General features: G+C 45.2%; 1 protein-coding gene across 1 annotated transcript in view; it reads left to right on the top strand.

Moving 5' to 3' along the window:
• The window catches only part of GPR153 (G protein-coupled receptor 153), a 592988-nt gene that overhangs the window by 227990 nt on the left and 349888 nt on the right, over positions 1-15110 (top strand). Inside the window, exon 2 of the mRNA XM_069240009.1 lies at positions 7671-8200. Within this exon, the coding sequence (XP_069096110.1) occupies positions 7824-8200 (377 nt within the window). The 5' untranslated portion in view covers positions 7671-7823. The remainder of the gene's footprint in view (positions 1-7670; positions 8201-15110) is intronic.

Genomic DNA, 15110 nt, shown 5'->3' with positions numbered 1-15110 from the left:
GGGGTTATCTTGGACGTGTAACTCCCTTGCCCTGACTAGAGTGGGTAAGTTCTGCCTGGCTGAGGTGCATACCCTAGCCAACCAGAAACCCCATTTCTAACAAGATGTATGCACATTTTTAAATGAGCTCAACGTTACTATAGGAATTAAAGCAGTTTTCTCTATTTAGTTATTTCTACAGTGTGGGTTATGTCCTTCCGTTACCGTTCTCGTTTTACCTGGAACGGTTTATTGGTGCTCCAAATTGAATCGTGAAAAACCATTGCCTTACACGTTTCCCCAAACTACATTTCAAGCTCTGGTTCAGATGGAAAATAAAAAGGAGATGTTGAGCCTTGACATCTTGCAATTGGCTCACAAATCATAACTATTCCAGCATAGGCAGAACATAATAATTTGCTTCGTTTCTTTGGGTTTCCAACAAACGTTGTGTCAAGGATGACTGATAAAGTCTGTACGGGTCAGTCTTTCTCCATCACTGAAAATTGGTGTCAGAATGTGTTCAGATTTAAGAATTATTGGCTGAATAGAACATGTCAGTGTAAGCTTTTCATTGCCAATTATAGGCTCGGGCAAATGGTGCACACAGCAAGAAAATGCAGTCTTGCAAAGAGGCTTAATGTTGCGAAGCCGGAGGAGGATTTTACTGAGTAATTGTTTTGACATATATTATAAACATTCTTCACACTGAGCTATAATTCTGTTCAGCGCAAAAGAAAAGACATGGGAACCAACTCTCTAAAGGCTTATTTTGTGAGAAAATGCACCCGGCTGATCTGTCGACATATTTGTACATTTTCCACTCTCTCCCTTTTCAGCATGATTCAGTTTCTTGCGCCCCTCCCGTCTCAGCATGAACCTTATTTATCTTGGCTACAGGATCTCCGTGTGAAGGACCCCATCTGTATAATCACGCATTCTCCTTGAGTTACTATAGTTGAGATGCAGCATTTGTGAAATGTGTTGCTTTTATGAGCTAGTGCTTTAAATGCAAGGGAGCAGTGGTCACTGAGCCCTGGATCGAATATGATATTTGCAGAGCTTTCAAATTCAACAGGTCTCCGTGTCAGCAGCTCATCCAGTCCAGGTTTTTTTTATTGCTTTATATTTTGGAATTTGTAATCTGCTTCATAATGGGATAAGCACATAGTTGAAGACAAACATATTGAAAGTATGCGTATCATGCATGATACCGTAACAATCTACAAACCAGCTACCTCTCAAATCATTGGATGGCTCTTGTCTTTGACCCTCTAAAGTGCTCCCCTGCTTTTTGCTAGGATTCTGATGTACAAATAAATTCCACATGCCTACTTACCACATACGCTCACAAACAGAACTGCAAGTTCCAGAGTGCACAGCTAAACATTTGGACCAAATGAGCTATCCACGCTTGGAACTGGAAAAATGGAGATCTCTGCATTCAAGGAGAACGTCATTCGTTCATTAATCTAGTGCAGTGGTTCCCAGCATGTGGTCTTGGGACCCCTGGGGTCCGTGGAGCGTGAGCAGGGGGTCCGTGACTGCTTAGAAAATCAACATATTAATGAAGTGTATATACATAAGGTGGCTAAATGCACTTTAAAACGTACTGTAAATGTCAACTAATTTGAAATTGGAGTCTAAAAATTAAATTAGTACCCTCAAATTGATTTGTGGGAGCAGTGCAGGTGCATCAAACAGAACACAGTATGGATGGTGTGTGGCTTCAAATGAATTTAGAAAACAAATCAACCTTTCTAATACATTTCTTTTTTTTAAATAATACTTTATTTGTTTGCAAATTAAATAAAATATGTTATCATTTGTCTATGTGTTTGATAGAATGCTTGTTTCTGTATTTTTTGTGTATTGTTTTGCGATTCAAATTATCCACAATGTAAAGGTCTGGTTACCAAGTTTCCAGTAATGACTCAGTGGGGGGTCTTTGGATTCCTGTAATGATTTGGCGGGAGCCCCCGGGATCCAGCAATAATAAAGAGAGGGTGCAGAGAACATGAAAGGTTAGAACCACTGATCTAGTGGATAAATGTAGCATACCCTTTCTCCTCAAGGCCTTTGCTTGTCCAGAACACAGGCACTTCATGCTTTTCCCCCTGATCCACCCTAGCTAGTGATGCAAAGGCTTGTTGGTGAGCTGGGAAGGATAGGTATTAGGTGGTGGGTGATCCATTATACAAAACTACTAACAAGCAGGTTAAACAATAATAAAATACTGGAACACCTCAGTGTCTGATTTTATCAGGGGTAATAACACATTCAAATCTGGCCACGCATACTCAGACCCAATGACTGTTCTACACAGAGGGGGATCCAAGTCACATAAATGATCGAAATGAACAAATGGATAAATGAAAGAATGAACTAAACAGACATTTTGATGCAGAATATTAGACAGACAGAGATACATGGAGTGCCAGAGCTCAGATGTTTGATACAAGAAGAGGCAGCTGTCTCCACTGACCTTTCTGAGTTTGACATTATCAATGATCCTACTGTTGTGACAGAAGTGAATGGGAAAGACAATACTTATTTAAACACGGGCAGAAATAAGAAAGGACAGAGACTGAATAGCTCGTAAGTCATGAAAGTGATACCCTGTCATGAAAGTGATTCTCGTGATAACTTAATTCCTATGTAGGAGGTCTAGCGATCAAATGGATTGAATGATCTGAATGGGTAGTAGATTTATGGAGACTTAGGTATAGAGACAGGAATAATGCCTAGATCACACATTTCTGACCAATAAAGGGCTTAAGGAGCCGATTTTTCTTCACCACTCTCAGCATGAACAAGCATGTGGATGCAGGCATAGAGAGTAAGTTGGACACCCAAGAGGAAACCCAGATGGGGCTTGCTTGGGTGGGAAGGTTCAAGAGACCTAAATGAAGAGTTCCAAGAAACACTAGAGCATCCTTGATGTTGAAGAGCCTTTATTTTATAGAACTTAAGCTGTTGTGTGTTTCTGGTCATTCACTGTGAAATGGCCAAGAAACACTGTCTGGAACATTCAGTGATGGCCTTAGGAACCCCATCCATCCTGTTGGGGATATGTGTTTGTGTGTACAGAAAATGGAACCTACAGTAGTAAGCGAGGTGGGTCAGAGGGGCCCTGTAGGCATAGAAAAGTGCTAGACTAAGGAAAAAGGACCACTGCTTGGCTTCAATAGAAATTACAGAAGTTACAGAGATGGAAGTGAAGAGAGAGAGCCTCCTGGTTACCAATGAAATGAGGTGAAAAAATGGATTACATGTATGATCCAAAGAGGGGGTTAACAATGTCACAGTTGGGCATTTGAGGGCATACATTGGATATAAAGGAGTTGCTGATCATGTGACTTGTTATAGAATAGGGATGTTTTCAAAATTTTTATAGATTTTTATTATAAATGTGATCAATAACCAAACCCAACCAACGGGCAGAAACGGAAGTACTAATCTCCTCTTCATAAAACTCATTAAATGATATTAGATCTAGGTAGGCAGCATCAGGAGGCACCAGCACCTTATGTTTGGTGATGTCGTCAACCCCCTTGAAGACAGGACTGCATCTATAAAACCAGCATGAATTCTGTTAGTTTTAGAGATGAAAAAATAAGAAGGGAATCAATGTGAGAATGAATAATAGTCTGAAAATTCATCAGTTTGGACAATTCTTTCTCAAGCCTCAATACTTCTTTAGTAGATGAAGTCGTAACCAAGGAATGATATTAAAGCATATATGATTTCCATTTTACAGACTTTCAGTTGTCACTGGCATGCCTTTGATGAAGTTACTTTGTGTCTTCTGTGGCAGGTATGTGCAATGAATGCAGGTGGACCTGTCTACACTGTGCTTTTGACAAGGTGCTGGCATGCCATCTGCACAGTTGCATACATTATACTTTGGGGGTGTGTGGAATTGGCTGTGGGGGTAACCAACGACTCATACAAATTGTCTAACATAAAATACAGACAGACATCTTAAACAGTAGGCTCTCTAGGTCCTCTCAAACTACAGGCATATATAGGGAATGCAAACGATAAGAGGGCAGGAATTAAAAATTTGAGAACTAAAAGCAAAATGAAATATTAAATGTCTACACTTAACTGAAATAGGGAGATGGGAAGCTAAAATCTCCAGGGCAGGTAGACAGCAGTGGTCAATGGGAGCAGTCACGGCGCTTATAAGAGAGCAGTGGGAGGATCCACTGGTCTGTCTGTCATGTGATGCAGACTACTGAACAAACAAATAGTGAGGAAGGACAACAGGAAAGGTACACAGCCAGGACACTATTGAGGCTACAGCAGACGTCATCTGCAGGCATGTGAGGTGCACTCGCCCACAAAGTGGCACGGGCTACATCAAAGGCTGTTTTTATATTCTTCCTTAGCCAGGCTGCACAACATCGGGATGCGGTTACCATCACTAAAAACCATTGGCAAAGTTAGTAGGTATCAAAGTCAAAACCTGTTGGTTTTGCCAATGCGTGTTATTGTTTATTCACCCTGTTCTGGAAGCACCATCTAATTGCTACAACCCATTTGTAATTCCATCCAGGCACGTAGGTTTATGAAGATTCTGGCATTCAGCTCACCTTTTTCAATCCACATGGTATACGTTTTTTCCGAAATAGCACTTAATGTCTGCTTTCCATAAAGCCTTCACAAAGTCGGCCCGAGCAATGGAAACCCTCCAGGACTGCTTTTGTAGCCTGACATATACAGAAATGCTGTAAATGAGCTGCTGTGTTCCTGCTGCTTAATCCTTGAATGAACAAGGGTCAGAGCAGAAAATGCGGAGGTATTAAATCATAATCATGTCTTCCCCCAGATGCTTAGATTCTGCAGTCAGGCCAGGCAGAGTTTACCTTTTAGACGTCTTATTTCAATCACTCATCTCTGTTCTGTACTCTCATTACATAAGCTTGCAGGTAGCAGCCACATTTTAAAACAGAGAAACGTCCACTGATTACAGACCTCCACAATATTTCAATGTTGGAAAACAGATAATAATAATAATAATAGCAACAATAACATGTTTAATAGCGAGCTCTTCATGCCACGCTTCTGCTGGTTGTTAAAGCTGCAAATAACAGATCTTAGTATTAGCAAATGTATGATGAGGGTGCAGAAGAAGGTTCAAAATGGTGTACATCCATGCACAACTTTCCCCTTTCGAGTGCAATTGCTTCCCCATATGGGTAGTAATTATCGATAATGAGGTAGGGGGAGTAAGGAGCAGATTTAAGAGGCCCTGGCTCCTCATTGCACCACATTAGCATATTTTTTTATGCTAATGTGGCCCAACGAGGCCAAAATCGCTGCCCCAATTTTACAAAGTGGTGCTATGCATGCAGTGCGCCACTTAATAACTGTTTGCACTACATTATGCCTGCTCCAGCCAAAATGTATGCAAAGAGGGCGTTACCCTGTTAGGGGTGCCAACAAAAATGATGCAAAGAAATCTAAGAGATTTCTTTGCACTTTTAACATATGCTCTGAGCAGGCGTTTAAAGGAGGCACACCATTGTTTACAATCTTCAATGGGCTTTGCAGAATTAGTGTCAACATTTTGGACACTAATCGTGCAAAGCTCGTAACTAGCGTCAAAAATTCTGACGCTAGTTCCCTAACTACAGCCATGTGTGTGCCGTATCCTAGATACGGCACACACATGGTGGCATTAGGAGGGCATTAAGGGGCATATTTATACTCCGTTTGCGCCGAAATTGCGTCGTTTTTTTTTACGCAATTTCGACGCAAAACTAACTCCATATTTATACTTTGTCGTTAGACGCGTCTAGCGCCAAAGTCCATGGAGTTAGCGTCATTTTTTAGTGTGGACACCTACTTTGCGTTAATTATATGCAAGGTAGGCGTTCCCGTCTAAAAAATCGACTCCGAGGCATGTGCGTCGGATTTATACTCCCGGGCAAAAATCACGCCCGGGAGTGGGTGGGTCAAAAAAAATGACGTACGGCCGCTTTTGCGCCGTTTTTTAGCGCCTGCAAAAGGCAGGCGTTAAGGGACCTGTGGGCTCTGAAGGAGCCCAGAGGTGCCCCCCATGCCCCCAGGGACACCCCTGTCACCCATGCCCACCCCAGGAGGACACCCAAGGCTGGAGGGACCCATCCCAGGGACATTAAGGTAAGTTCAGGGAAGTGTTTTTTTTAGTTTTTTTTTGTGGCATAGGGGGGCCTGATTTGTGCCCCCCTACATGCCACTATGCCCAATGACCATGCCCAGGGGACAGAAGTCCCCTGGGCATGGCCATTGGGCAAGGGGGCATGACTCCTGTCTTTGCTAAGACAGGAGTCATTTCTATGGGGGTTGGGAGTGAAAAAAAATGGCGCAAATCGGGTTGAGGCGAAAAAATTGCCTCAACCTGACTTGCCCCATTTCTTGACGCCCAAGCTCCATATCCCCCTACGCCGGCGCTGCCTGGTGTACGTCGTTTTTTTTAACGTACACCAGACGGCGCCGGCGGCTAACGTCATTCAATAAATACGGCGCCCGCATGGCGCTTCAGAATGGCGTTAGCCGGCGCTAATTTTTTTGACGCAAAACTGCGTTGGCGCAGTTTTGCATCAAAAAGTATAAATATGGGCCTAAGGGTCACAAGAAAAGTGGCGCTGCACTAGGATGCAGCGCCACTTTTCTTAAATTTGGTCCTAAGTTTGCGCTGAGTGAGGTGAAAGAACTGCACCATGAAGACGTTGAAATAATTCTGAACTATGCACTCTGTTGTGGTGTTGGTGGTTTGCCTGCTAATATTTTCCATAACAGTTTATTATGCCTTGTTATGGATTAATAGCTTCTGATTAAGGTCAAGATAATTTAGGTTACTAGATCTACAAGTCTAGCAATTTTTTTTAGGTTTTTCGAGGTTTGCCTTAAAATGAAAATGTGGTTTGTCAGTGGACAGTGGAATAAAGAAACTAAGCTGACATTCCAAATTGTACAACTGAACATATTACATGTTTTCACCATATACATACAAAACCTCTCATTTTGTCATCGCTTTATTTGGGAAGGACAGGTGAATCTTCAGCTACTCGAGTGAGACTTGGATCTACTAAAAGAATGTGACTTAAACATAGCTGCATTACTTTAATAACTGCACGCACACCTTCCATTGAAAAAAAAGACAACATGCATTTTCAGCTTGGAGCAAAACAAGGTCTGCCCTGCAAGATAGGGGGACATGGCATTGGTTTGAAATAACCATTACCGGAAATGTTTCTGTTTGTCCTTGAACAAATTATGACGGGAAAGGAAAATAAATCACTTTAGTCTCTGCTTCCCTTCCCTTCTTATGAGGAACGCTGAAACAGACGATGGCCTTGTTCATGCGGCACTTTCCACTAATTCTCATTCAGTAACACCGTAAACACACGCAGAGTGATCAAGTGCTGAAGTGCTGAAAATCCCATCAAGATTTAGATATAGATAAGTTTTAAAACTGCTTAATTCATTGGGAAGTTTATTTAGGCATTGAGACATTTTCCACAGAAGTACAGAAACAGTTGAAAAGCTAAGTAGTGAGCAAAACAGTATATGATTTTAAAATAAAAAAAAGTAGCAGTGTATTAAGTAGAAGTGACTAAATTCACAGACTGCTTAAGTGATTGTGTGGTACGTTCGGTAAAAAGATTGTAATATTGTTTTTTTTTTGTTTTTTTTTACAGATATCTGAGCTGTGCCAGCTTTGAGCGATGCATTTATGCGCTGGCAAAAGATGGTGGTGCCTTTTCGAGACCTACCCATGAGGAGTCTGTTCCCCTGTAGGATGCATTTAATTTTCCTCTTCTTCACCTTCAGTTCACAATTTGCCGCTTCTGATGGTGCCCCCTCGCTTCACCATGAATGATGAGCAGAGACTGCACAATAACGCTGTAGCCTGGCTCGTCTGTTCAGGGATATCTCTTCTCACTAACACCTGGGGGATTCTGAGCGTGAGCGCCAAGCAGAAGAAATGGAAGCCTCTTGAGTTCCTAATCTGCACTTTAGCCGGAACTCATATCCTCAGCCTGACCATTCCCATCACCATGTACTCCGTGATCCAGCTCCGCAGGCAGCACTCGGATTATGAGTGGAATGAAGGCCTCTGCAAGGTTTTTGTGTCTACATTTTATACCTTAAGCCTGGTCACTTGCTTCTCTGTCACCTCTTTGTCCTACCATCGGATGTGGATGGTTCGGTGGCCAGTTAACTACAGGTAACAGAAATACATTGTAAACTTCCGATTGATGATTTGCAGAATGTTTACCATAATTTGAATTGTCTCTGGACTGGTTAAATAATAAGTGTTGACTGATTTACTCATTTTAATAACCTTGGAAGGGCGATTGTGGTATGGAATATCAAAGGCAGAAAATCGAAGGTTCACAATATCACGATGACCAGGATGTCAAGGGATAAAATATGAAGAGGGTAGTTCACATAGGGATGGATGGATTTACTGTACTTAACTCCACAGATACATACCTTGAAGCATATATACAAACGTAGCTGTCGAGATGTTGTCCCTCGATATTCTAGCCACAATATTGTGATCCTTCTATTTTCTGTCTTCGATGCTCCCGACCCACATCCTGAAGGATGAAATGCTAAGTCTGTCTGCTGGGGTGTGAATGTGTGACCTACCTACTTGTTACAAGGATATATTTGTACAAGGTGATGAAATTGGTTCATGAGTTTATTTCTCCCGCAAGAATTACTTTTCAATTAAGAATGCAGAAACTTTATCTTTGAAAACATTACACTTGAGAAACATGACATGAAATTTGAATTGAATAAGGTACAGAAAATAGCTGTAAAGTAAAAACGGGTTTTTCAATGCAGGTATGAGTGATGTAATAACAATAACAAGTGGGGTTAATATATGTGTGAAAAGACGTGGCATGGTTTTAGTGGGAGGATTAACTCCTACTGACATCTAAAAGTCCCAAAAAAGCATCCACCTATGTAAATTAGTTATGAGTCAGTGCTGATTTTGTGGTGGTGTACAGGATCTAATTTTGGGATGGTGAGCAAGCAGTACTGAAAATTATTTTATAAAAGGAGCACCTCGAAAACTTCTTATTTGGGCTGAAACATTAATATAAACATATTTTCCACCATATTTATTACAGGAATTTCCATATTCCCGGTGTCTTCTCAGTTATTTCGCTTTTTTGGGTTCATAGGTTTTGACCTCTAAACAGGCCCCTGTCACTGTAGGTTTATTGTAAGAAGGTCTGTCATGGCTTGAAAGCAGAACACAACTATGTAAGTTCATAGTTATGTGAGATGGGGATGCCAGAAAAATGAAACATGCCTGGAACCACAAGTGTCAAAGAAAAACACTGTCACCATTCTCCCTCCTGTAAGAGAACAGTGTGCTTCGAATGGACTGCGTGCTAAGTGTAACACCATAAGAGCTTGGCCAGTGCTAGTGACAGTGGTTGCAGGCGGTAGGCACTGGCATTCATTTGTGACATAGTTTTCATCTCCAAACTTTGACCAGCAGCAAGAGAGAAAAACCTATAAAAGTAGGAAAGAGTGAAGAAGGGAAATATAGAGTAACATTGATAAGAGATAATGCAGGGGTAAAAAAGGATCTGCATGAGGGTTTGGCATGTAGTGGGCTGCTGGGACAAGGTCAGAGCCTCGCTTCCTCCCTCCTAGGCACCGTTATTAGCCCGCACTGACTCCCGCTTTGTGGGACTTTATCTGCTCCCTGCCACCAGACTACATTTCCCAGCGACGAGATCAGAGCCTTGCTTCCTCCTGCCCAGGCACCTTCGTTAACCCGACCTGCCTCCCAATTTGCAGGACTTTATCGGCTCCCTCCCACCAGACTACCGAGCCAAGCCTCTTTCCACCCTGGCACCCTCATTAGCCCTCATCACCTCCCACCTTGCGGGACTTTACATGTATCTTCCTGCCAGATTACAATTCCCTGCAGCCTCTGCTGTTGGGATGAGATACGAACCTAGTTTCCTGCCACCCAGGCACCCTCATTTGCCCGCAGCACCTTCTGCGTTGCGGGACTTCACCTGCTCCCTCCACCAGACTACTCTTCCCAGCAGCCTCCGCTGCTGAGACGAGATCAAAGCCTCACTTCACCCCACCCAGGCACCCTCATTAGCCCACATCACCTCCCACTTCATGTGAATTTACCTGCTCCCTCCCACCAGGCTACACTTCCCAGCAGTGTCCACTGCTGGGATGAGATCAGAACCCCGCTTCCTCCTGCCCAGGCACCCTCATTAGCCTGCACCACCTCCTGCTTCGTGATACACGCATGGGCAGCACCCGGGCCAAGGGAGGGCCTGTCCACGCCCATCAGAGCCTGGAGGAGGCTGGCCCACTCCTCTTTTGCTTGACCTCTGCATAAGATACAGTTTCTGCCCGTCCCTTCGCTTCCTGCTGTCCCTGTGCTACCTGTCATCCCTGCCCCTGTGCTGCCTGCTGCCCCTGTGCTCCCTGCTGTCCTTGCCCCTCTGCTTCCTGATGTCCCTGCACTGCCTGCCATCCCTACCCTGTGCTGCCTCCTGTTCCTGTGATGCCTGCTGTCCCTGCCCCTGTGCTGCTTGCTGTCCCTGTGCTGCCTTCCATCCTTGCCACTATGCTGTCTGCTGTCCCTGCGGTGCCTGCTGTCCCTGCCCTGTGCTGCCTGCTGTCCCTGTGCTGTCTCCTATCCTTCACCCTGTGCTGCCTCCTGTTCCTGCACTGCCTTCTGTCCCTTTTCCTGAGCTGCCTGCTGTCCCTACACTGCCTACTACCCCGTCCCTCCACTGCCTGCCTTCTCTGCCCTGTGCTGCCTGTTGTCCCTGCACTGCCTGCTGCCCGACTAATGGAGGCTGCAGCTCGGCCACGCAGTGGACACTTGCAGTGAGTGTGTCGCCAACACACCACCAGTTAGAATCTGCCCAGCACCAGAACTCCAAGCCCTACCACCACCCAACGGTACACCACCAAGGAACTCCTGGACCCAGGAATTCAAAACAACAGCTGCATCTTCCCCTCCCCACAATCCACCAAAGGACCTTTCACCTGTTGACACAGCCACTTCTCCTTCAACACAACCTACAAAAGATCCTGCACTGCTCCTGCTCACAAGACCAAAAACACTTTGCAACTGCTCCATTGCATCCTGCTCAACACCCATTCGCTCTGCAAACATGCCACCGAAATCTGCGACACCATCACCACCCTCTCCACTGACATTGCCTTTCTCACGGAAAACATGGCTCAACCCCTTCTCGTACCCTGACACTGTGTTAACAATTAAAGCAGAGACATCACTATCATCTTCAAGGAAACTATGAAATGCACCATCACCAACGATGACCCCGTGCCACTCAAGGAACACCTCAACTTCCTTCTGCAGACTGATGCAAAGACCATGATAGGAGGCACCCTTACCTACAGACCCCCAGGAGCCTGAGCTACATTTTGTGATGCCATCTCCAACCTTATCACCCCCCCAGCAATCGACGCTCAACACTAAGTCCTACTCAGCGATGTCAACTTCCACATTGACAACTCCAATGACACCAACACCAATGCCCTCCTGGAGAACCTCAACTGGTCACTGAACCCACGCACAAAGCCGGGCACACACTTAACCCTATTTTCACCTCCAGCGATAGAATCAAATTCAGCCACACAATAGAACTCACCTGGACTGACCACACCATAGTACACTTCACCATCACCGATGCACAGCATCACCAGGCATCAGATCTCCTCCCACTGCAGTTGGAGCAAGGTCACGGAAACCCAGTGGTCACAGACCCTCACCACCTCCCAACCTGTGGCCTCAACAGACCTCGACCAGGCCATCCAAAACTCCGACAGTACCAACAGAGTGGCCCCCTGAAACCTACAAAATGCAACAAACCTCCAAACATGCTGGCTGGTACACCCCAGCACTCAGGAACACCAACACAACTCCCACCAACCGGAGAATCAATGGTTTACCACCATGAACCCCGTTGACAGAGCATCTCACAAAAAAGCCCTCAACAACTATCACTGGCACAACAAAGAAGCCAAGAAAGCAGCCATCACCACATCCATCGACTCCGCGGCCAACCACACAAAGGAACTCTTCAAAATAGTCAAAGAATTCTTTAACCCTACTGCTGAAGAGAAAACCATCCACCCCTCCCAAGAACTGTGTAACACCCTCTCAAGCTACTTCCACAGTAAGATCACCAACATCTACAAGTTCAACCTCCAGCCTGCAAGCCTCAACCCCAACAACATCAACCAACCAGCAAACATCAGCCACCTGGTCTCCGCTCACCACCCTGGCCACCTTAGCCATCATGTTTTCCATCCACTCCAGAGCACCCTCCAGTCCCTGCCCCTACCATCTTAACAACCTTGCAGTTAACCCAATCAGCCCGCAACTCACCAGCATCATCCACACCTCCATCTTCACAGCAACCTTCCCTCACAGATGGAAACACGCTGACATCAAACCGCTTCTAAAGGAAAGCTTTGCTGACCCCAACGATCCCAAAAACTATTGTCCGATCTCTCTGCTCTTCTACTGAGCCAAAGTACTCGAAAAAGCCATCATCCTGCAGCTCACTGAATTGCTGGACAAAAAAACCTACTGGATGCCTCACAATCAGGATTCTATGCAAACCACTACACTGAGACTGGCTGATCAGCACCACAAATGACATCAGAACACTCCTCGACCATGAAGAAATTGTGGCCCTGATCCTCCTCGACCTCTCCACAGTGTTTGACACCATCTCCCATACCACCCTCATCAACAGACTCTACAATACAGGCAGACAGCACCCTCCAATGGATCGCATCCTCTCTTACAGTACACACTCAGAGCTTCCGACTGCCTTCCTTCACCCCGCAGCCAAAGACATCAGATGTGGTGTAATACAAGGGTCATCCCTCAGCCCCACCCTGTTCAACAGCCATGTGATCCACCTCACAGGCATTTTTAGATCCCATGGCCTCAACATAATCTCCTACGCAGATGACACTTCACTGATCCTCTCGCTCACCGAGGACCCCTCCAACTCCAAATCCAACTTCCACAACGCCATGACCAACATAGCCAAATGGATGAGAGACAACTGCCTCCAATTCAATTCTGACAAAAACGAAGTACCAATCTTTGGGAAGAACACCTCTGCATGGGACCACAGCTGGCGACCTGCAGAACTTGGACCTAACCCTACGCCTACTGACCATGCACGCAACCTCTGCATCATCCGTGACAGCTAACTGACCAAAAATGACAAGTCAACTCAGTCACCTTCTCCTACTCCCACACACTTTAAATGCTCCGCAGAATCTTCAGATAAATCCCAACTAACACCAAAAAAAACACCACTTGTGCCCTCATCACCGGCCGCCTAGACTATGGCAACTCATTCTACGCCAACATCTCTACCCAGTCATAAGACTCCAGACCATACATAATGCTGCTGCCAGACTTATCCTGAACCTCCCCAAACAAATCTGCATCACCCCCCCCGAGAGACCTCCACTGGATCCCTATCCAGAAGAGATGTCAGTTCAGGATCCTTACGCACGCCAAAAAGCCGTCCGAAATCTAGGACCTGCTTACATCAACTATCGACTGAACTTCCATCAACCTCAAGACACCTGCGCTCCTACTCACTCACATGGGCATCCATCTCAGCCACAGCAGTGGCCGCTCCTTCTCATACATTGCTGCCAAGACCTGGAACAAACTTCCCCTCCAGCTCCGCACAGCCACCTCGATGGCAGGCTACCATAAGAGGCTCAAGACCTGGGTGTTCCACAAAGACACAGCGCCCAGATACCCTTTGGGGTGACAGTGTTGCACTTTACAAATGCAGTTTGGTTGATTGATTGATTGAAAGAAGCATGATGTCAAACTAGGCAACCTCATTATTGGGCAACCCTAGCAAACAGCACTGTGAGATTTGTGGTGCATTATATAGTGTGGTTTTGGGACCTCACTGCGTAATACACAATCCAAACTAGCTTTGGTCCAGTCAGGCTGCTTTGTAAAAATTCCAGCTCAACCCTGCATTCGAAGCTGTGGCTTCGAGCAGTAAAGCTTACACAAAGGAACTAGTGTAAAATATTTATATGCACCAAACAATCGAATAAGATCAAGACCCACAAAAGAAATCCAACATTAATCTACAAAAATAGAGTATATTCATATTACTTTTTAGAGACCTAAATGAACAAATTCCACCAGACGGTTCAGGAGATATAGATTTTTAAGTAAAATGTAAATCTCAGCTTTTTACTCAAAATCGCAAACACTCATCGGTAACTGTAATGTTTGGAAACTTTCTAAAACTTTAAAAGAATTGAATTGTGTTTGACTACACTGGTCCAGACTGGGCGACCACTTTTGACAGGGAGAAGATCAGATGGGCTAATAAGGAGTGTTTAGAGAGTTACTTGGTCACCAAAGCAGTCTGTAGTCCAGTTCCACATTTAATGTAAAGGCAGCCATAGATTTCAATGGAGTGGTCCTGATGCTGTGGATATGGGATGCCGAGGAGCTGTAGGATGCTGTGAGTGCTGTGCAGTCAATCAGGGGGCTTCCCGAGGTTATTCCTCAGTCCTTGATGCAGGAGGGGTGGTTTTAGCCACAGGTGCCTGTTACCCTCTAAGTCCTCTTTGGTCCAGCAGACGTACAGTCACAAATGGGTTACTGATCTTTGCCCATGGCAGGTCTAGTGGTTTCATTTGGTGAGGGCTTGTGTCTGTCTGTGGTGACCAATCTACACTCAGGCAACTCTCCCGAGTCCGGCAGCCTCGGATGCAACTTTTGGCTGCCGAGGAGTGACCTTCTTGGCTGCATGTCAGCAGTCAGTGGTGATTCGGGGAATGTGGCTACTGACTAACCAGAGCGGGCTACTTCAGCTTTTATGGCTCTAGTGCTGGAACAGGGAGTCAGCTGACTTAGTGGAGTTCATCTTTTATGTCGGGGCTGTAGAGCAACTTTTACATGAGCCAGACACCAAAGGCACAGCCCTCTCCATGCTAGCCAATGGAGCAGCAGGTGCAGTCCAGTGGTTTGAGTGGCCTAGCTTGCCAGGTCCAGGGGTCAGCAAGGTAGTGGTTCTTTGGTCCTCTCTCCAAACCAGATG

This window comes from Pleurodeles waltl, chromosome 6, assembly GCF_031143425.1.
Source record: "Pleurodeles waltl isolate 20211129_DDA chromosome 6, aPleWal1.hap1.20221129, whole genome shotgun sequence".
NCBI lineage: Eukaryota > Metazoa > Chordata > Amphibia > Caudata > Salamandridae > Pleurodeles > Pleurodeles waltl.
Note: the sequence above shows the minus strand (reverse complement) of the source record. Positions and strands in the feature narration are given on the sequence as shown.